The following is an 18,086-nucleotide window of genomic DNA, read 5'->3' on the forward strand; positions in this document are numbered from 1 at the left end:
ATCCTTCTGAGTGGGACATACCAGATGACTTACAAACAGTTTTGCCACCAGCCATGGACAGAAGGCTACCTGGCCGACCAAAAAGTCACGATCGTATACCGTCTAAGGGTGAAGAGAAGAAGAGATCGACATGTAGTCGGTGCAAGGAAAGTGGTCATACAAGGTTGACATGTGGATCACCAGTGCCATCAAAATCATCTTTTCCTCTACCAAAATATGGATCCTCATCAAAATCCAAAGCTCATATGGTGTGAACTTTGTATTATGTAAACGTTGTTATTCAGTTGTATTATGTAAACGTTTTAACATTTAACATTTTATGTGTATTATGTAAACGTTGCCATCAAAAGCTCATATGCAAACGTTGTATTATGTGGATTTTATGTGTGAACTTTTAACATTTTCAGTTGAATTAATGACTCAGGCCAACCATTTTGACTTAACCAACTCTTGTTATTCAGTTGTTATCACTATTAGGCATGCATTTGACTATCGCAACACGGAAATTACAATCGCAACGAGAGAATCGCAATGCGAAATGAAAATCCCAACATGAAAATCGCAATGCGGAAATAAAAATCGCAACGAGAAAATCGCAATGCGAAATGAAAATCGCAATGCGAAATGAAAATCGCAACGAGAGAATCGCAATGCGAAATGAAAATCGCAATGCGAAATGAAAATCGCAACGAGATAATCGCAATGCGAAATGAAAATCGCAATGCGAAATGAAAATCGCATTGCGATTCTCTCGTTGCGATTTTCATTTCCGCATTGCGATTTTCATTTCGCATTGCGATTCTCTCGTTGCGATTTTCATTTCGCATTGCGATTTTCATTTCGCATTGCGATAGTCATTTTTGCCTTCAACATAATGCAGATATCAACAAAATCAACCATTACATTTCAATCAATTAAACAAGCACAAATAAGAATTATGTTCGCATCAATTACACAAATCAACTTTTACAAATCATCTTTTACAAATCAATTAAACAATCAAAAAATAAGCAATAATTCTTATTTCCGATCATCTACTATTGAATCAACTTTTACAAATCAATTAAACAATCAAAAAACAATCAATTAAACTATTGAATCAACTTTTGCAGCCATACATCATTTTCACGCAGTTCACTTCTGAGATTAACCTGCAGAAACCAAACATTTGCTCAAACAACACTTTCTACACATCTAAAACCTACAAACAGCAAATTATTGAATTCTAGGTACTTAACCAAACATTTTCAAACCAAAAGTATATGAACTTACCAATTGTTTATGGACATTTTTATAACGCGGATGCAGGTAGGCAGCGTCTCGTATATATCGATTTAGCCATATAATGCCGAAACCACAAGCATACTGCAGCTCTATCTCTATCGGTGGGAGGTAGATACTTGATGCTTCCCGTCGTCAAACGCTCCAACGCCAAGCATACGAGAGGACCACAATCTCCTCTGGCTCCGCTCGTTTGTTGTGGCGCGGTCTCGTCTCTAATAACTGTAATATTGAGCTTCTTTGGCTTCTTGTTTCCAGAACGAGTCCAATAATTGATCGCATCCAAGAATTTAGCCAAATGAGAGCTCCATCCCTTAATAACATCTCTTAAATCAGCCAATGATATGTAATTTATCATGCTGTCATACACTATTGTCTTAAGGGATGGGAGCTGAAGCTCGACGAGAATCCAATGTTTACGTTCCAAAACAGGGATAAACACCTGCAATCATAAGTAATAATTCATTCATTTGCGCACTTATTTCATAAAACCTTTAAACTCAATCTAAAATAAATACTAACCTTATCGACCTCCCACCATGCAGGATAAAGTTTAGCTTGTCCATTGCCCAAATCAAATGATTCATCTCGTGCATTCTTCAAGTGAACGGCGTGAAAAGACGTCGGCATAATTGTATATCGTATATTTTTATTTTTCTTAAGTTTTCTTATTATTAGAAGACGTGTCACCCACGCATCGATATGCTGTTTTACAAAAAAAGACATATATTAGTGTCTTACATAAATTTAAAAAAAAAATTAATCAAATTGAAATATAAGAAAAATATAAGACTTACCCCCCCATCGAAATAGCCATTGTCTTCGACCCCTAATAATACGCCCCACCAAGACCGATCAAGCAACAAATAGATATCATCGGTGAGCTTGCATATGTCAGTGAAACACCCCTGGCTCCGCTCATGTAGATAAAAATCAACAGCGGTCTTAGCCCAAAAGGTGTTATCCAGAATTGTGTCCGGTAGTTGTTCCCTCTCCTCTTCAGATACCGGTATGGTACTGGCCGGTAACTCATACGAGAGCCAACTTGAATCCATCATGTCCGGCACGTCAGAGGGTTTCTCAAGAAGCCTACATATGACGCCATGTGAATCGGGCTCTTGAATGGTGGGAGGGACCTCTTCAATGATGACAATGGCCTCTTGATCGGTGGGAGGGGACTCTCGAGGAATGATAGGGGGGGCCTCTTCAACGATAGGAGTGGACTCTTGAGGGATGACAGGCGAGTCGGGCTTCTTCTTGCGGTGTCTTCGCACTATTGGGGTGTACGGAGACTTAATAGCACGTGCACGCTGTCTGATGCGTGAACTCCGTCGTGCAAGCATAACCCGACGTAAAGCATCCACTCTATCGGGCCGCTAAATAATTAAATACAAAAATCAGTAAATAAACAGACATGATATTTAAACAGTGAAAACAAAGACAAATATGTTTCAAACTTGCATTGTATTCACCCAAGTCATTATTCTATCATAGTTCACAAAATGCATCAGATAACAAAGAAAAATATGTTTCAAACTAATACCCTGAAGTTAGTATTTGTCTTTGTTTTGTCTATTGGTTGAAGTAATGCAATCCATTCAAGTTTCAATTTGCAGAAGAAGAAATAGTTTACTTTCGCAACACGAAACTTAAAATCGCAACGCGAAACCAAAATCGCAACGCGAAATGAAAATCGCAACGAAAGAATCGCAACGCGAAACCAAAATCGCAACGAAAGAATCGCAACGCGAAATGAAAATCGCAATGCGATTTTGGTTTCGCGTTGCGATCTTGTCGTTGCGATTTTGGTTTCGCGTTGCGATTCTGTCGTTGCGATTTTCATTTCGCGTTGCGATTTTGGTTTCGCGTTGCAATTTTAAGTTTCGTGTTGCGAAAGTAAACTATTTCTTCTTCTGCAAATTGAAACTTGAATGGATTGCATTACTTCAACCAATAGACAAAACAAAGACAAATACTATTTCACAGTGTTAAAGAATACACAGTTTAGCAGAATTGGCAGCAACCGAACAAATTTACTTTCAACCAAAAGACAAAACAAAGACAAATACTATTTCACAGTGTTAAAGAATACACAGTTTAGCAGAATTGGCAGCAACCGAACAAATTTACTTTCAACCAAAAGACAAAACAAAGACAAATACTATTTCACAGTGTTAAAGAATACACAGTTTAGTAGAATTGGCAGCAACCGAACAAATTTACTTTCAACCAAAAGACAAAACAAAGACAAATACTATTTCACAGTGTTAAAGAATACACAGTTTAGCAGAATTGGCAGCAACCGAACAAATTTACTTTCAACCAAAAGACAAACAAAGACAAATACTATTTCACAGTGTTAAAGAATACACAGTTTAGCAGAATTGGCAGCAACCGAACAAATTTACTTTCAACCAAAAGACAAAACAAAGACAATACTATTTCACAGTGTTAAAGAATACACAGTTTAGCAGAATTGGCAGCAACCGAATAAATTTACTAAGCAATCTAAGTGAAATGGCTAATCTAAGTGAAATTACGAGTAAATTTATCATTAAGTTAAATATGGAAAATCTTAACTTACCTCGTTGCGTAGAGTATGAACCTCATTCTGCAACGATACTATCATCTCACGTAGAGCGGCAACCTCACCACGTAAAGTTGACACCTCCACACGCCATGCACCATCGTTATCGCGTAGAGTACCGATCTCCTCACGCAAGGCATTGACCTCATCACGTAACTCCCTTGACTCATCCCGTGGAGGTGGAGGTGGAGAACAGGGAGATAGGAGTCGTGGCATCTTTGCCGGTCGCCTATCATGAGGTGATGGTGGAGAAGAGGCTCGATGATGTGACGGGATAGGTGATGGCTCTCGTTCTAGAGGTGTATAGTCGGGTTGATCGGGTGATGGCTCTAGGTGAGGTGATGGCTCTCGAATTGGAGGAAGTGGATGTTGCTCATCATCCGTGCCATCAAAAAAACTCTGACTAGCTTGCCACCAATCAGTGGCAAGCTCTTCCTCCGTGGGTGTCAGTCTTTGTAATGGAATGTTGGCCTCCTAAAATATAAAAACTCAAACAAAGTTAAACGTCTACTATTAATAACTTGTTTATATATTATATGAAAGTATTTGTGTTAACTTACATTATTTATTGTCGCATATGGTATTAAGTCTTCCCAATCCAACAGAGTTTTCCTCTTCCAGGAAATAGCCCTGGGAATATCATTTGACGTTTTTATTGCATATGTACGCATGCTGGGGAAAGCCTCGAATATCCAAATCTACAAACAATATAATAACAAAATTAGTAATTGTTAAATAATTAATTATAATTTTAGAAACATTATATAGAAATTCTTACCTTAAAGGCCCAAACAAAGCCTGACAAAGTGTATTTGGACCCATCGCCCCGCAAACTTTTGCGGTCATCAAAGGCAGACGACAACTTAGTCCAGGTAGCTTTCCATATATATGAACCCCACGGAAACAGATTCCATGCATTCAGGTCCTCTACCAATATTATTAGCTCCCGATGAATAGGTTGTCTGGCCTCTCTGCCTAAAAAGCCGGCATACACAAGTAGTAGAAGGCATACTCGGACAACATCGACGTCATCCATCCGAGTGAAACCAGCTTTCTTATTAAATAATTTCTTCAGGTCGTCGACATGTAGGTTCGGCTTCTCCATTGACTCATCCGGAAAAACCCGGGATAACCATGATGGGCGGGCGATATGACGAGTGTACCGGCCTACATCATCGTGTCCGAATCGTAGACCAGTGATTAAGCAGAACTCCTTCCGCCCAAAACAAGTATACGCTGGTGGAAAATGAAACCATATCTCTTCCTCACCACGTTGTATACTGTCGGGTAGATTTGATGTCATGGTCTGAAGCCATAAATGGGTCAAATTAGCATCTCCACCCGGATGCTGTACTCTCAGCCATGGCCCGAAGCAGGTTTCCTCAAACAATTGTCTTTGAGCAGGTGAAAGCTTCGAAGCAATTGTAGTGGCCAGGCTGACTTTATTTCTCAAGGTCAATTGAGCCGAAAAAAATTTCTACAAAAACAATAAACATACCAAGTTAGATATACCAAAACTACACTGTGAAGATATACTAAAAACAATAAACATAAAAAGTAGTAGTTTATTCTTGAAACTAAAATTTGCAACACTGTTTTGTCTTTGGGTTGAAATGAAAATCGCAACGAGAGAATCGCAACGCGAAATGACAATCGCAACGAGAGAATCGCAACGCGAAATGAAAATCGCAACGAGAGAATCGCAACGCGAAATGAAAATCGCAATGCGATTTTGGTTTCGCGTTGCGATTCTCTCGTTGCGATTTTCATTTCGCGTTGCGATTCTCTCGTTGCGATTTTCATTTCTCTCGTTGCGACAGTCATTCTCTCGTTGCGACTCTTCTGCAAATTGAAACTTGAATGGATTGCATTACTTCAACCAAAAGACAGAACAAAGACAAAGACAAATACTAACTTGAAAATCGCAACGACAGAATCGTAACGCGAAATGAAATCTAAGTGAAATGGTTAATCTATTATTGAAATGACCAGTAAACTTATCATCAGTTTCAATATGAAAAACCTACAATAATGCAAACATTTCAAAATAAAAATAATTAAAAAAACTAACCCTCGGAGGTTGATTTTCCATTTCTGAATATTGTGAGGGATTTCTGACCGTGAATGGTTGTGAGGGATTTCGCCGGAGATGGGGACGGAAATATTCGGAGATGGGGACGGATTTCTTCGCCGTAGAGAGTGAGAGATGGAGATGGGACTGAGTTGTGATTTTAGGTTTTAGGTTATGAGTTGCGATTACGGGATTTTGTCTTAATATTCGTTTTTGTAATTTGAAAATAAAATACGCGTAGCGATTATAATGGCGCTTTAAATATCGCGTTGCGATTTACGGATTCTCGTTGCGATTTACGGATTATCGTTGCGATTTACGGATACGCGTTGCGATATACGGATACGCATTGCGATATACGGATACGCATTGCGATTTACCCATACGCGTTGCGATTTACGGATACACGTTGCGATTTACGGATACGCGTTGCGATTTATGTGTTCGCGTTGCGATTTTCATATTCGCGTTGCGATTTTGTAAAATCGCAATGCGAATTTTTACTATCGCATTGCGATTTTCAAGAATCGCGTTGCGATTTTGGAAACTGATTTGCGATTCTGGGGATCGCGTTGCGATTTTTATTTCGCGTTGCGATTTTATTGGTCATTTTGGCAAATCCAAAAAAAGTTGGTTAAAATCGTATATTATAACTTTTTTTTGGTCACTGAGGCGATTTTCTCTAACTATTAATGATTTATGTAAGATAAACCTAATCTTTTATTGTTCAACCAGATATTTGTACAAAAATAAATAATATTTCTTTTATAAAAATAAAAGATATAATGATAACTTTAATTTATGTATTTTATTAAATTATTTTTTTAACAGAAGCATTTAGTCTTATTAAAAAATGAAAATATATAAAATTATAATAAAAATTTATAATTATCGTTGTAAATTAAATTTGTAATTTGAACATTTTTCTATAACATTGACAAAAAAAATTAATCACATTTAGATCATACAATGATCACATTTTTCTATAACATTTAGGTTTGCACTCCATATCAATGATTGCTTTATAGCAATACTTATGAATTTTCAACACATGGCAATAGTGGTGCTGACTTAAATCTGGGAAGTTCTTAAAAATGTGGGAAGCCTATTTGTTTGGAGTTGAGATTGATCTCCTTATGCCATGGAAAATGTGGAAGGGCATCTGAGAAAAACTTAGGAAACAGCTTAAAGCTTTCCATCTGATTGAGAGATAAATACATGGTTAGCAGACCTTAGATGTTGTCCTCATCTCGGTACTATGCTCTTTCAGCAATCAAGAAAAGAGGGCTGGAGGTTTAGGTTTCCTCTCTAGATTATTGTTTGCTTTATAGCCTTAAGTAAAATTGTATAAGTATTGCCGTAGAAGCCGTGACTTGAAGTTCTTAAAATTGTGGAAGGCCTATTGTTATCATTCTCATTTTATGCTTTTGAATTAATTGCATTCCACGTGTTTTTCAATTTTTGTATGCTTTAACTTTTTCTGAACAGCTCTAAGTTTGAAGTTTCTGTTCTTCATGGCAATGGTTATGGTTCTCTATTACTGTTGTGCTTCTGTTTGCATTGACCTCTCTATCTCGGTTTGAAGTCTCACATAAATACTTTTCCTTCTTTAAAATTTGCTAGCTCGAATGGAAGATCGGTTATCTGATGAGAAAAATGGTGATATTGATTGTGGGAGGGTAAAGAAATCTGACAGCCAATCGATGCCTCAGAATGAATGAAATGAGCATTCCGAGAAAAGCTGCATGAAGAATGGGATTTGGTCCCATGAGGTTCTTTGTGACAGAGAATCAGATTCAAATTCCAATTCAAATCTTAATAAGATGATGAATAAGGTACTGTTTTTTATTAAACTCCTACTTCAAGTCAATACCTGCTTGTTTATTATACTTTTTTTTTTCTTGTTACATAGCATCTGTCTATTTGACCTTTTGCTTAAAACTGTACCTTTTGTTGATGATTGTCATGTTATTTGTTTTGTTTGCCCAAAATTTTTAGGAAGATTTTCTTCCATGCTTGTTAATATTTTCGGGAGTAGGCTTTTCCATATTTCTTCCCATGACAAATATATATTTTTCTTAAACTAATTTGAGGCACCTGTAGCGATGCCTATAGGTAAGGAAATACATGATACTGAATCTAACAAGGAAACACAGCATTGTCTCTTTTGAAACATTGTCCAGTTTACTTATGGTGAAACTCTTACTACTATTAATGCTCAGATCACATAATTAAAAACTATGCATTGTACGATAGGCGTTGTTTAAACTTTCATGGAGGTGCAATGGTGATCAGCACAAACATGACATTGTCTCTTTTGAAAAAGGGAATATTACAACAGCAGAACGCCGTAGTAAACAGGTATTGCTTCCTCTATCATGTTAGGAAGCTTTTGTTTGATGTGATTTTGTAGGTAATTTAGTTTCTATATTTATTGAATAAGCCTTTTCCTCCCATGTATATTTTTCATTAGGATAATATGATTTAGATATTGTTTGTTATTGTGCCTTCTATCCGTCATCTAGTAACTCCTTGTTTCTTTCCAGATTTCTTTGAAGCGGGAATCTGACCCACAGACTGTGCTTATTTTGACAAAACCAAATTCGGTTTCTGTTCAAATTCTTTGTATGCAAATGTTCAGGTACGAATGATGAAATTCTCAATGCAAGCTTTCATGAAACTTGCTTTTAGTTATTACACGTTAACCTTCTGCAAAATTTTTCAACATATTCAAAATAATGCATGTTTCCAGTTGCCTTACCATTTATTGTCCAAAAAAAATTCACATCCTCCTTTCAGGTTGTGATAAAAGTGGCTACGGAAGCACTATGTCATGCCACTTCTCTTTCTCTGTGCCTTTAATGAAAAGACTCATCCATGTCCGATGGTTTATTTCTAGTATCTGCCAAGTAATGTTGTTCCCCGTTTATTGAATCTTGTGGTTTCTGTGCTCTTATATTTAAGTTGGGTGGTTCCATCTGTTAATAATTGGTGTTAGGTTAAAACCAGATTGTATATGTTCTTCCTGCCTGACCCCAGGTGAGGTTGATGACCCCTGGAGAGGTTGTCCACGTGTAGGCCTTGTGAGCTATAATGAGGGGGAGTGTTAAGTTGTTTTATCCCACGTCTATTAAGTATTGTGCTTTTTGTGGTCTTATATTCAAGTTTGTCCCTTCCATCTAATACAAGTTGGTTTTTGATGGGATATTTAATGGTACCTATTTATGTTATGCTATAATACTTTGGGTATGCAGTGTTCTCAAAGGAGAAAGGCACACTCTAGGCGTTAAAACCCTTATATTGCCCTAGGTTTAAAGCTAACACGGGATTTTGTTGATAACTTTTCCTTGCTTGTTTATATTTTCTTGATGCCCAGTGATGTAAAACATGGGATTTTGTTGTAGGTCGCCATTTGTTTCTGTATTTAGTCTGCGAATACAATCATATGACTGAAAAATATAATGTCGGTGTATGCTCCAACAATTGCAGGTCCCTGGCATTTTGTTCACACCAATTTGTCCGCATTCATTATCCTTCCGACCCCTGATACTTCCGGAGCACGTAACTGTCCGAATAATGGTACCGTTTAATAGCGGAAGTCCAGCTTGGGCATCATTCGATGGAAAGGACCGGAAACTGTTGGTTGCTGGGGATGCTCTTTTATGCAGCATGGCACCTTGGCCTGTGCCTACAGCACGTCAAGTTGATTCTACTACCGACTTTCTACGCAGCATCCACGACGGCCTGCATTGGAACCTGAGAAAGACGCAGTCATTCGACGGGCCTCGGGATATATAAGGTAATTTCCCAATCTTTTAAGCATGTGTAGACATTCTATATGTTGTCATTGTAGGAAGGGGGAAAGATGTGTTTCCCCTGTAGGAAGGAGGCATTGTGTTTGTGGTGCTGCCGATGATACAACCAAAATTGTAGTCCAAGACTAGAGTTTCTTTGTATGATTTAAATGTGATCAAAAGAGGAATTTCGCTTTCAAAATCGTCGCAATATAGTCTGGAATTGTTTAAATTACATAGGGAAAAATGCTCAAATTAGGCGAATTGGTCCATCTCAAAAAAGGTTAGTCCTTGTAAATTTAAAAAATGAGCAACTAAGAACAATTAATCACTATTTTACCTTTTCCCGGAAATTCTACATAATCTTAGATGGATTACTTATCAAAATTAGCCTCTCAATATTTATTGAAATGATTATTTTGGTTCATATTCTTTTTTAGAGCATTTTAGTCCCTCAACGTATCATTTTAGGGTAAAAATTTCTCTAAAGCTTGATCGAATAGTCATTTTGACTTTTATTATTATTTTTTTTGGAGTATGTTGGCCTTTAATGTTTTATTTTAGGGTAAATGTCTCTTATTTTAGAGTGTTAATCGTTTGTTAACTAATGATTTTCATCTATATAAGGAAAGAAAGAATATGGATCACTATGATCATTTTGATAAACGTTGGGGGTTAGTTTTGACATTATACCCAACAAATTTAGTCTCGTTATTTACACATCGTGCTAATTTGATCCAATTTTAAAATTTTAATAGACATTTTATAAATGTTAAAAGCTAAATTTGTTATTTTCTAAAAAAATTAAGATCAATTTGACATAATACATTAATGTGGTGATTAATTATCTTTAATTGCTCTCTTTCTGATATCTGACCGTGACTATTTTTTTTAGAGAGACCAATTTATCTAATTTCGAACTCAAGAGGGACCTAAGAGGTTATTTTAGCATATAAGAATGTACAATTTACTTTTGCATAAAAAGCTATTGGACTCTACTTTTTGGACAACTGTGGATCCCTTCTGGGAAATGTCGAATGTGACTGCTACTCGTAAGGCCAACCCATATGCAGGGGTGAATTTGGATTTTTTTTAAAGGGTATAAAATGAAATAACAAATTTTTAGAAAGATTATAGTGTAATTTTCACATTAGTAAAGTTGAAACTTTATGATTTCTTAAGGACTATAAAGCAAAATTTCCATTTTACCGACCATTCGGCTTTGGTACATCTATTGTGCCAGTTTGTGTCGCATGAGTTCACTCATAAGACACGTTTTTCAATGAAAAGAATGTATAAATATATGAATTATTATTATTTTATACACTGGTAGTAAAGTTTTTTAAATCGACTAAAAGTATATTTTTTAAAAACTTCACTACCGGTATACCCAATAATAACTTATATGTATGTATGTATATGTATTTTTCTACTAAATACAAATGAAACTCGATGTATAGCATGTATGATGAACAAGAGAACTAACATCATCCGACTATGCAATTACTTCACCCTTCCTGCATTGCCTCAACTTGATGTTCATAATATTCGAGCCAGTCATGTTCAAAACATTGCAGCATTCGATTTTTCCAGGCTGAGAAAACAAAGAAAAGAGGAGAATTAAACAAATAAGAATGAATTCTAAACATAATTTATGTTACCCTGATTGTTCATACAAACCTGCTTGCGAACCGTTGCATTCGAAAAGACTCGAATTCTTTGGACGTCGTCCGCGGTATGGTTTCCGGCGAACAAACAGGTTCCTAACCGACGCGGAGCTCGTCGTTTATACGTAGAGAGAACCAAGGAATCCCCTTTCAATCTCCTAACGTGTTCCATGAAGAACACATGTGGAGCTTGGCACGGATCGTTTGTGATTGGCCTGGTGTTGAACATGAACAATGGGGGCGGACCATTTTTCCAGGGCTTAAATGTCTCGAGGGGTTTCTTCAGAATGCTCCGAGGGATGATGGTTTCGTATATATGAGCCGAGTAACCCCATGAGATGGAGATGGACCAGCTCTTTCGCTTGTTGTAGCATATTGTTTGCTGTGCTAAACGTGATTGGTCGACTTTGGCTGCTTGCATCAGGTGTTTTACCGCGTTGGTTCGGTTCTTGTTGGGGAATATTGGGTCTATGTTGTCGAAATGGTGAAGCGTGATGATCGGTGTCGGCGGATGAGCTGATAACATGCCCGATATATCACCGAGAAGATCAATCTGAGGTTTATAATATCACAGTAAGAAATCTTTTTGCAGTTACACAAGTTGCATTTAGTTTGATATTTCAAGAAAGATACTTTAAAATTATGCCAAGTAATAGAGGTGTAATTACCTGATGGACACCACTTTCAATACTCAGAGAAATCCCCAAGTCGAATAAACAAGAGGATGTTAAATGGTCACTGGTATGGCTGAACGGGTATCTTTCCAGGCAATCATTCATCAATGGGGCAAGTTGTTGCACCAGTGAATAGCTCAGAGCATATCCGGCACCACCGTACGCCATGTCGTAGGCGAAAAGGAAGTTCGAGATGACTGACTCCGAGTACATCCCGATGTAATAATGCTTGGTATGATCATATTTTGCCAACGTCTCAACTAAATTCTCTAGAAAAAATATGGTGTCATCGTCGGCCATTACGAACCACCTCACGCCTTGGTTATCTCCAAGGTTAAATGAGTCGAGAACGGATCGAAAAATCCTAGCCTCGATCGGATTCGCGAGCCTTGGGTACACCGGCAGTTTCGTGGCATCCGAATTGATCTTAAAAGGTGGAGACGTTTTAGGCCAAGGGAGGAACTCTTTAGGTGGAGGTGAGTCCATGAAGATGCTCCCCCTTGTTTTGTTCGGTTTCCACCAGGATTCAGTGTAGGGTCTTCTCATCGGCCATGTTTTAGTACAACCAACGAGTACGAACTTAATGTGACTAATGTTGGTCGGATAATGCACAGGCTTGACCGTTGTGTTCGGCCGTTTCATTTCGATCCGCGTCGAAACATCGATCGAATCTTTAGATCGAGGGTTATACAAGAATTTGTACAAGATCAAGAGAACCAGGCCCGAAAAAGCAGACAACTTGGCTAAATCCAGGAAAGAACGACTACGAAACCTGTGTTTCATTTGTGTATTCAAAGGAAAAAGGAGTTTGTTTATAAGAAGGGCTTATTACGAACGCATAGAATGAAAATGTTTAGATCTTTGTTTGTGATTTAAGTTTCACTAACAAAGAATCAAAATGGAGAAGAAAGGGTGTGTTTTTGCTGTTGTGAAGACAAAAACACAAGGGGGAAAGTGTTGGGTTTTGTGTTTGGTTTTTGGAGTTCATGTGACGGTGGTTGTTCATGTGTGTGCAGTGTTTTGCGCATTTGGTGTGGTACAAAAAGAGGGACATTTTTGCACGTTCAAATTTGATGTCCTTCATTCCCACATGCTTTATTAAGAGCGTTTCTAAAGGAATACGTCTCTTTCATAAAGTTTTTGCCCCACAAATTCAGGACCATAGTTAGGAGCATGCACCAATGGATTCAAACTTGTTTCTCCCACACAAATCTACACATGGTTTGGGTAAACCTGTTTCGATTTTACGTTACAAATATCAAATTTTACACATCATTGTCATATTATTTAACATTTCACTAGGTAATGACTACATGAGCATATGCTTTGTCATAATATTTAACTTTGATCAAGTTGAACTTGAGTAGTTTGTGATCTCATTTACAACCCTAATTCTCACTGTGATATAGAATACCTAATGGTTGCACAAGATGAGAGACTTGAGGCTAGTTCCTAGGCTCTTTATAAAGATGAAGGTGCTAAAGCTATATGAATGGGAGAAGTCATTTTAAGAAAATTATTGAAAATTTAAGGGCACTGCAACACAAATGGCTACCTTTGGTGCTTGTTGTTACTTGAAAATTCATAATAGTACTGTCTTCACTTTTGTCCTCACCATACGTCTTGTTTAGAATCTTGTTAGATGCATATCTGATGTCAAAGTGTACCATTGTGGGTTAAGGGTGTCAAATCAACTATTCTAACACGACATCCCCAATTGTATTTAGATATTAAATGATCGTTTTATTACAAAGGTATTGGTAAAAGATATAATGACAGAAAATACTTTTAACATTTAGTGAGCAGTCATTTTGATTTTTTTTAAAAAGTATTTTAGCCTTAAATTACTTTGAGATAAAATGCTTCTAATTAGATGAAAATTTTTAATTGACTAATAATCAATGTTTATTATCGATATAACAAGTCTTATGTGTCTAGCGTGATGATGATGTGACACATACCACGTATGCATAAGTGATTACATAGCATTTGCCATGTGTTTAAAGTGATAACGAGATACGTACTCTATGTACATCAACAAAATGCTTCTAATTAGATGAAAATCTTTAGTTGACTAATAATCAATGCTTATTACCAACATAACAAGTCTTATGTGTCTAACGTGATGATGTGACACATATCACGTATACATATGTGACCTGCATAACATTTGACATGCGTTCAAAGTGATAACGTGGTACATATTACATGTACATAAGTGATGACGTGATATATATATATATTCTTGAACTAATTTCTTGAAACCAGACCTCTCGCAATGGTAAATGGGCTAAGGTGTATGAATTACAAAGCAATGGAATTTCTTTACCTTGTTCGAGACCCAGGTTCGTTTCATTTCTTTCTCCATTTTCCTTATATTTCATCCTCATCAGTTGGTTTCTTCTGCGTGTGTAAATGCATGATGAGGGAGGAATTAGTTATTCATATCATTCCTTAATAGATGATCCAGGAAAGACACAACACTTACTTGCTCTTGAAGGAGCCGAGGACAGGCTGAAGCTGTTTAAAGCAAACCTATTGGAACAGGGTTCATATGATTCCGCTATTGAAGGCTGTGAAGGTGTTTCTTACACACCATCTCCCTTTTATCATGATGTCAAAGATCCCGAGGTTGATCTTCATTTATTAATCTTGAAATCTATCCTTGATTGATTTTAGTTTTGTTCTTCCTTTGTCTACACCAGGCAGAATTACTTGATCCTGCTGTGAAGGGCACATTGAATGTACTGAACTCGTGCACGATGTCGTCTTCGATCCGACGAGTGATCTTGACGTCTTCTATAGCTGCACTCACCTACAACGGGAAATCGACGAAACTTGTTCTGCTGATCTTGACTACTGTAGGAGCTTAAAGGTGTGTGTACATTCCTGCTACCTCATCTGATGCCATACTGAATACATGAAAAATTGACTGGTTTTCGAAAGAGAAGGGCGTCGACATGGTTGCCATGAACCCGGGAATGGTAATCGGACCTCTATTACAACCAACACTTAACACAAGTGCTGCAGCCGTATTAAGCTCAATCAAATGTACATTAAACGAGAGCTTTCATCGTCGATCTTCCGAAAAACACACGCATTAAGTCTTGTTTGATGCAGACATTTCCCAGTGCAACATTCGGTTAGGTGAATGTTGCAGATGCACGTAGTCGAGTTGTTACACGAACTATACCCTTGTTTCCGGCTACCGGAGAAGTAAGTTTCTGAAGCACCAAACCATTTTGAAGGAAAATGGATTTGCTCATTCTTTAGGACCGTCTCTTTAGCTCTTTGCAGTATCTATGATAAAATATAATATTATTATTTGATATATGGATTATGTAAATTTATTTATTTATTTTAATCTTAAAATATAATTTTCTAATCCTTAAACCCTAAAATCTTATATTCAAACCTATAAATATTAAATCTACACTTTTGTTGTAACTTGTGAATTTACCGCTTTGACCCAAAAATAAACGTTCGGTACCTAAATATTCCAAAAAAAACAATACGGGTAAAGTTGACACTACTATTAAATATTAAGGTCATTTTGCTGCATTATGCCATTTTATTAATCAGATAAATGTGGATACTTTACTAATATAAATGATGTTAATGATCAAACAGACAAAATGACTATGATATGCTATCTACGACAATCATATGTTCTTTATGACATAGTAAAAGGTTTTACATGTACCCAAATGCGTAATATAATTATTTGAGATATGTTTTAAATAAATGTACATTCTTTAATTTTCTCTAATGAAATATAAGATTAAATTTATTAAATTATTTAAAATTAAATATTGAGAATTAAATTTATTGAATTATTTTTAAATTAGAATAAAATCAATTGAATGTGTAAATATATATATGACTAAATATATTTTTACATAAATTTTAAAATTATCACATCAGTCTAGACGTTTTAATTTAAATGTAAATAATTTAATTGAAATCAAAATAAAATTTTAATACTTAATTAATAAATAAATATATGATGATCAGAATAAAATCAATATCATAATCTAATAACAAACAAAACAGTTTAACTATTTATATAACACTGTGATATAAGATTTTGAAAAATCTTAGTAGGTTTTTAGTTTTTATATTTTGAAAAAACTTGATTGATTTTTAAATTTTTTGATAAGATAATGATAATTTTTAAAATAAATAAAGATTTTTTTATAGATAAATTAAAACAAACAAATCAAATTAAATATTTATCTTTTTAAAATAAATTATATATAGTTGTTAGTCATTTACATGTTTGATTTCATCTAGAATTCTCAGTCATTTGTTTTTGCTTATTTTCATATATATTTTTCTTAGTAAACTGAGTATAGAAGTTGAGCAAAACCTAAATCTTGTAACATCAAACAATCACCTATGGAGATCCCACCACCGTCTCTCCACCACGCATCCCCCAACGGCGGCCTAGTCGTCGTCGAGCCATTGAAGAAAGACCAACCGAACATGAACGGTAACGGCAACGATGTCGAAGATGGCTATCTCGATTCGTTTCCTCCGGGATTTCGATTTTGTCCTCTTGACGAAGAGCTCGTTCTTCATTACTTGAGGAAGAAAGTCATGAACTTACCTTTGCCTCAGAACAGGATCATGGAAGTTAATTTATATAGTTATAATCCTGAAAAACTTGCAGGTATTATCATGATATTAAATCCTTCAATCTAAATTAAGATCGAAAATATTTTTTTCGAATAATTAATTTGATTGTATTATACTTTGTCAACCAGAACAACACAAGCAATACGGAGAGAAGGAATGGTATTTTTTCACTCCTAGAGACAAAAAGTACCGGAACGGAACACGACCTAATCGTGCAGCCGGTGACGGATACTGGAAGGCCACCGGTGCCGACAGGAAAGTTCGATTCAACAACAACATCATCGGCTTCCGAAAGGCATTGGTCTTTTACAGAGGAAAACCTCCCAAAGGTGATAAGACTTACTGGATAATGCATGAGTATAGAGTTAACGATCCTCCTTCGCCCAGAAAAGAAAGGGCTGGTTACAATGACATGAGGGTATCACTCTAAATTTCCCAAAATTTATTTTTTCTAAATTCATTTTTTTTAATTTTCCTTTTTGATTTTTTGTGTGTGTGTGGTAGCTGGATGATTGGGTTTTATGTCGGATCTACAAAAAACAGGATAAATCAGGTAAAACACAAACAAAAAACGACGAGACGAGTCCGCCGAATCAGAATCCCGAAGATCCTCCTCCGAATGAAGAGATAATCGGTTCGGATGATATTATCGATTACAACGCTTATTTCAACATGGGAGGCTTCGTGAACCAATCTTTGGCCGACGAATCTTTTAACATTTTACAGAATAATTTTATCGACCAGTTTCCGACGTGGTGTCTGAATGATAGATTGGAGCAGCAAGATGTTTGGAGCGGCGCTGGAAATTTGGAACATCCTGCACCATTGGACATGTATGTTCAACCACTGGTCCAGTTGGATCTGTCCACTAAAAATACTAATAATTCAGATGAAAATTCTTCGTATAAGGCTTGGGTGAGTAAATATGAAGTTTAGGGTTTGAAGTTGTTTGATTCCTTTGGAGTTTAATTTTATATTTCTACTGGAGACTTTATTTGTGTTTGATTTACGATCCATTTTGATGTTACTATGAGGACAATTTTTGTACTTTTATGTTATTGATTTCCTTCTTTTATTTGGGCTCATATACCAAAAGGATTTAGAAAATATAATATTATCTGAATATTTTAAAACTGAATTATTAATTTAAAATGGAAATTATAGTTTAAATATTTTTTTTATTAATTTAGGGTGGTTACAATATAGTATTTTTTTATTATCTCTTTGACCACTGATATATTTTGATTCGTGTATAATTAAGCTAGACTATAACCCATCCCAGACTTAACCCACGAACAAGTCTTACTTTATAATTTTACCCCCAAAATACTCAAGTTTTATGATTTAATCCTTTTTATTTTGACATCCCACCAT

The 18,086-nt window shown here is 36.2% G+C and overlaps 3 protein-coding genes and 1 pseudogene across 3 annotated transcripts; 3 read left to right on the top strand and 1 right to left on the bottom strand.

Annotated features, from left to right (window-relative positions):
• The first annotated feature begins 7,460 nt into the window (after positions 1–7,460).
• LOC120144238 (NAD(H) kinase 1-like) lies at positions 7,461–9,762 on the top strand. Its single transcript, XM_039158349.1, has 5 exons — positions 7,461–7,774; positions 8,196–8,300; positions 8,486–8,580; positions 8,938–9,022; positions 9,429–9,762. Exons 1-5 carry the CDS (start codon positions 7,685–7,687, stop codon positions 9,735–9,737), a joined length of 684 nt encoding a protein of 227 aa, XP_039014280.1. The 5' UTR covers positions 7,461–7,684; the 3' UTR covers positions 9,738–9,762.
• A 1,388-nt stretch (positions 9,763–11,150) lies between these two features.
• On the bottom strand, positions 11,151–12,635 carry LOC120144217. The gene is made up of 3 exons (XM_039158336.1): positions 12,069–12,635; positions 11,414–11,953; positions 11,151–11,327 (listed from the first exon to the last, which is right to left on the bottom strand). Exons 1-3 carry the CDS (start codon positions 12,618–12,620, stop codon positions 11,229–11,231), a joined length of 1,191 nt encoding a protein of 396 aa, XP_039014267.1. The 5' UTR covers positions 12,621–12,635; the 3' UTR covers positions 11,151–11,228.
• A 1,717-nt stretch (positions 12,636–14,352) lies between these two features.
• On the top strand, positions 14,353–15,302 carry LOC120144239 (annotated as a pseudogene).
• Positions 15,303–15,709: 407 nt separating this feature from the next.
• On the top strand, positions 15,710–17,648 carry LOC120144240 (NAC domain-containing protein 1-like). The gene is made up of 4 exons (XM_039158350.1): positions 15,710–15,764; positions 16,438–16,746; positions 16,841–17,130; positions 17,217–17,648. The coding sequence occupies exons 1-4, from the start codon at positions 15,710–15,712 to the stop codon at positions 17,646–17,648; spliced, it is 1,086 nt and encodes a 361-aa protein (XP_039014281.1).
• The last annotated feature ends 438 nt before the right edge of the window (positions 17,649–18,086 follow it).

This window comes from Hibiscus syriacus, unplaced genomic scaffold, assembly GCF_006381635.1.
Source record: "Hibiscus syriacus cultivar Baekdansim isolate YM2019G1 unplaced genomic scaffold, ASM638163v2 tig00110885_pilon, whole genome shotgun sequence".
Taxonomy (NCBI): domain Eukaryota; kingdom Viridiplantae; phylum Streptophyta; class Magnoliopsida; order Malvales; family Malvaceae; genus Hibiscus; species Hibiscus syriacus.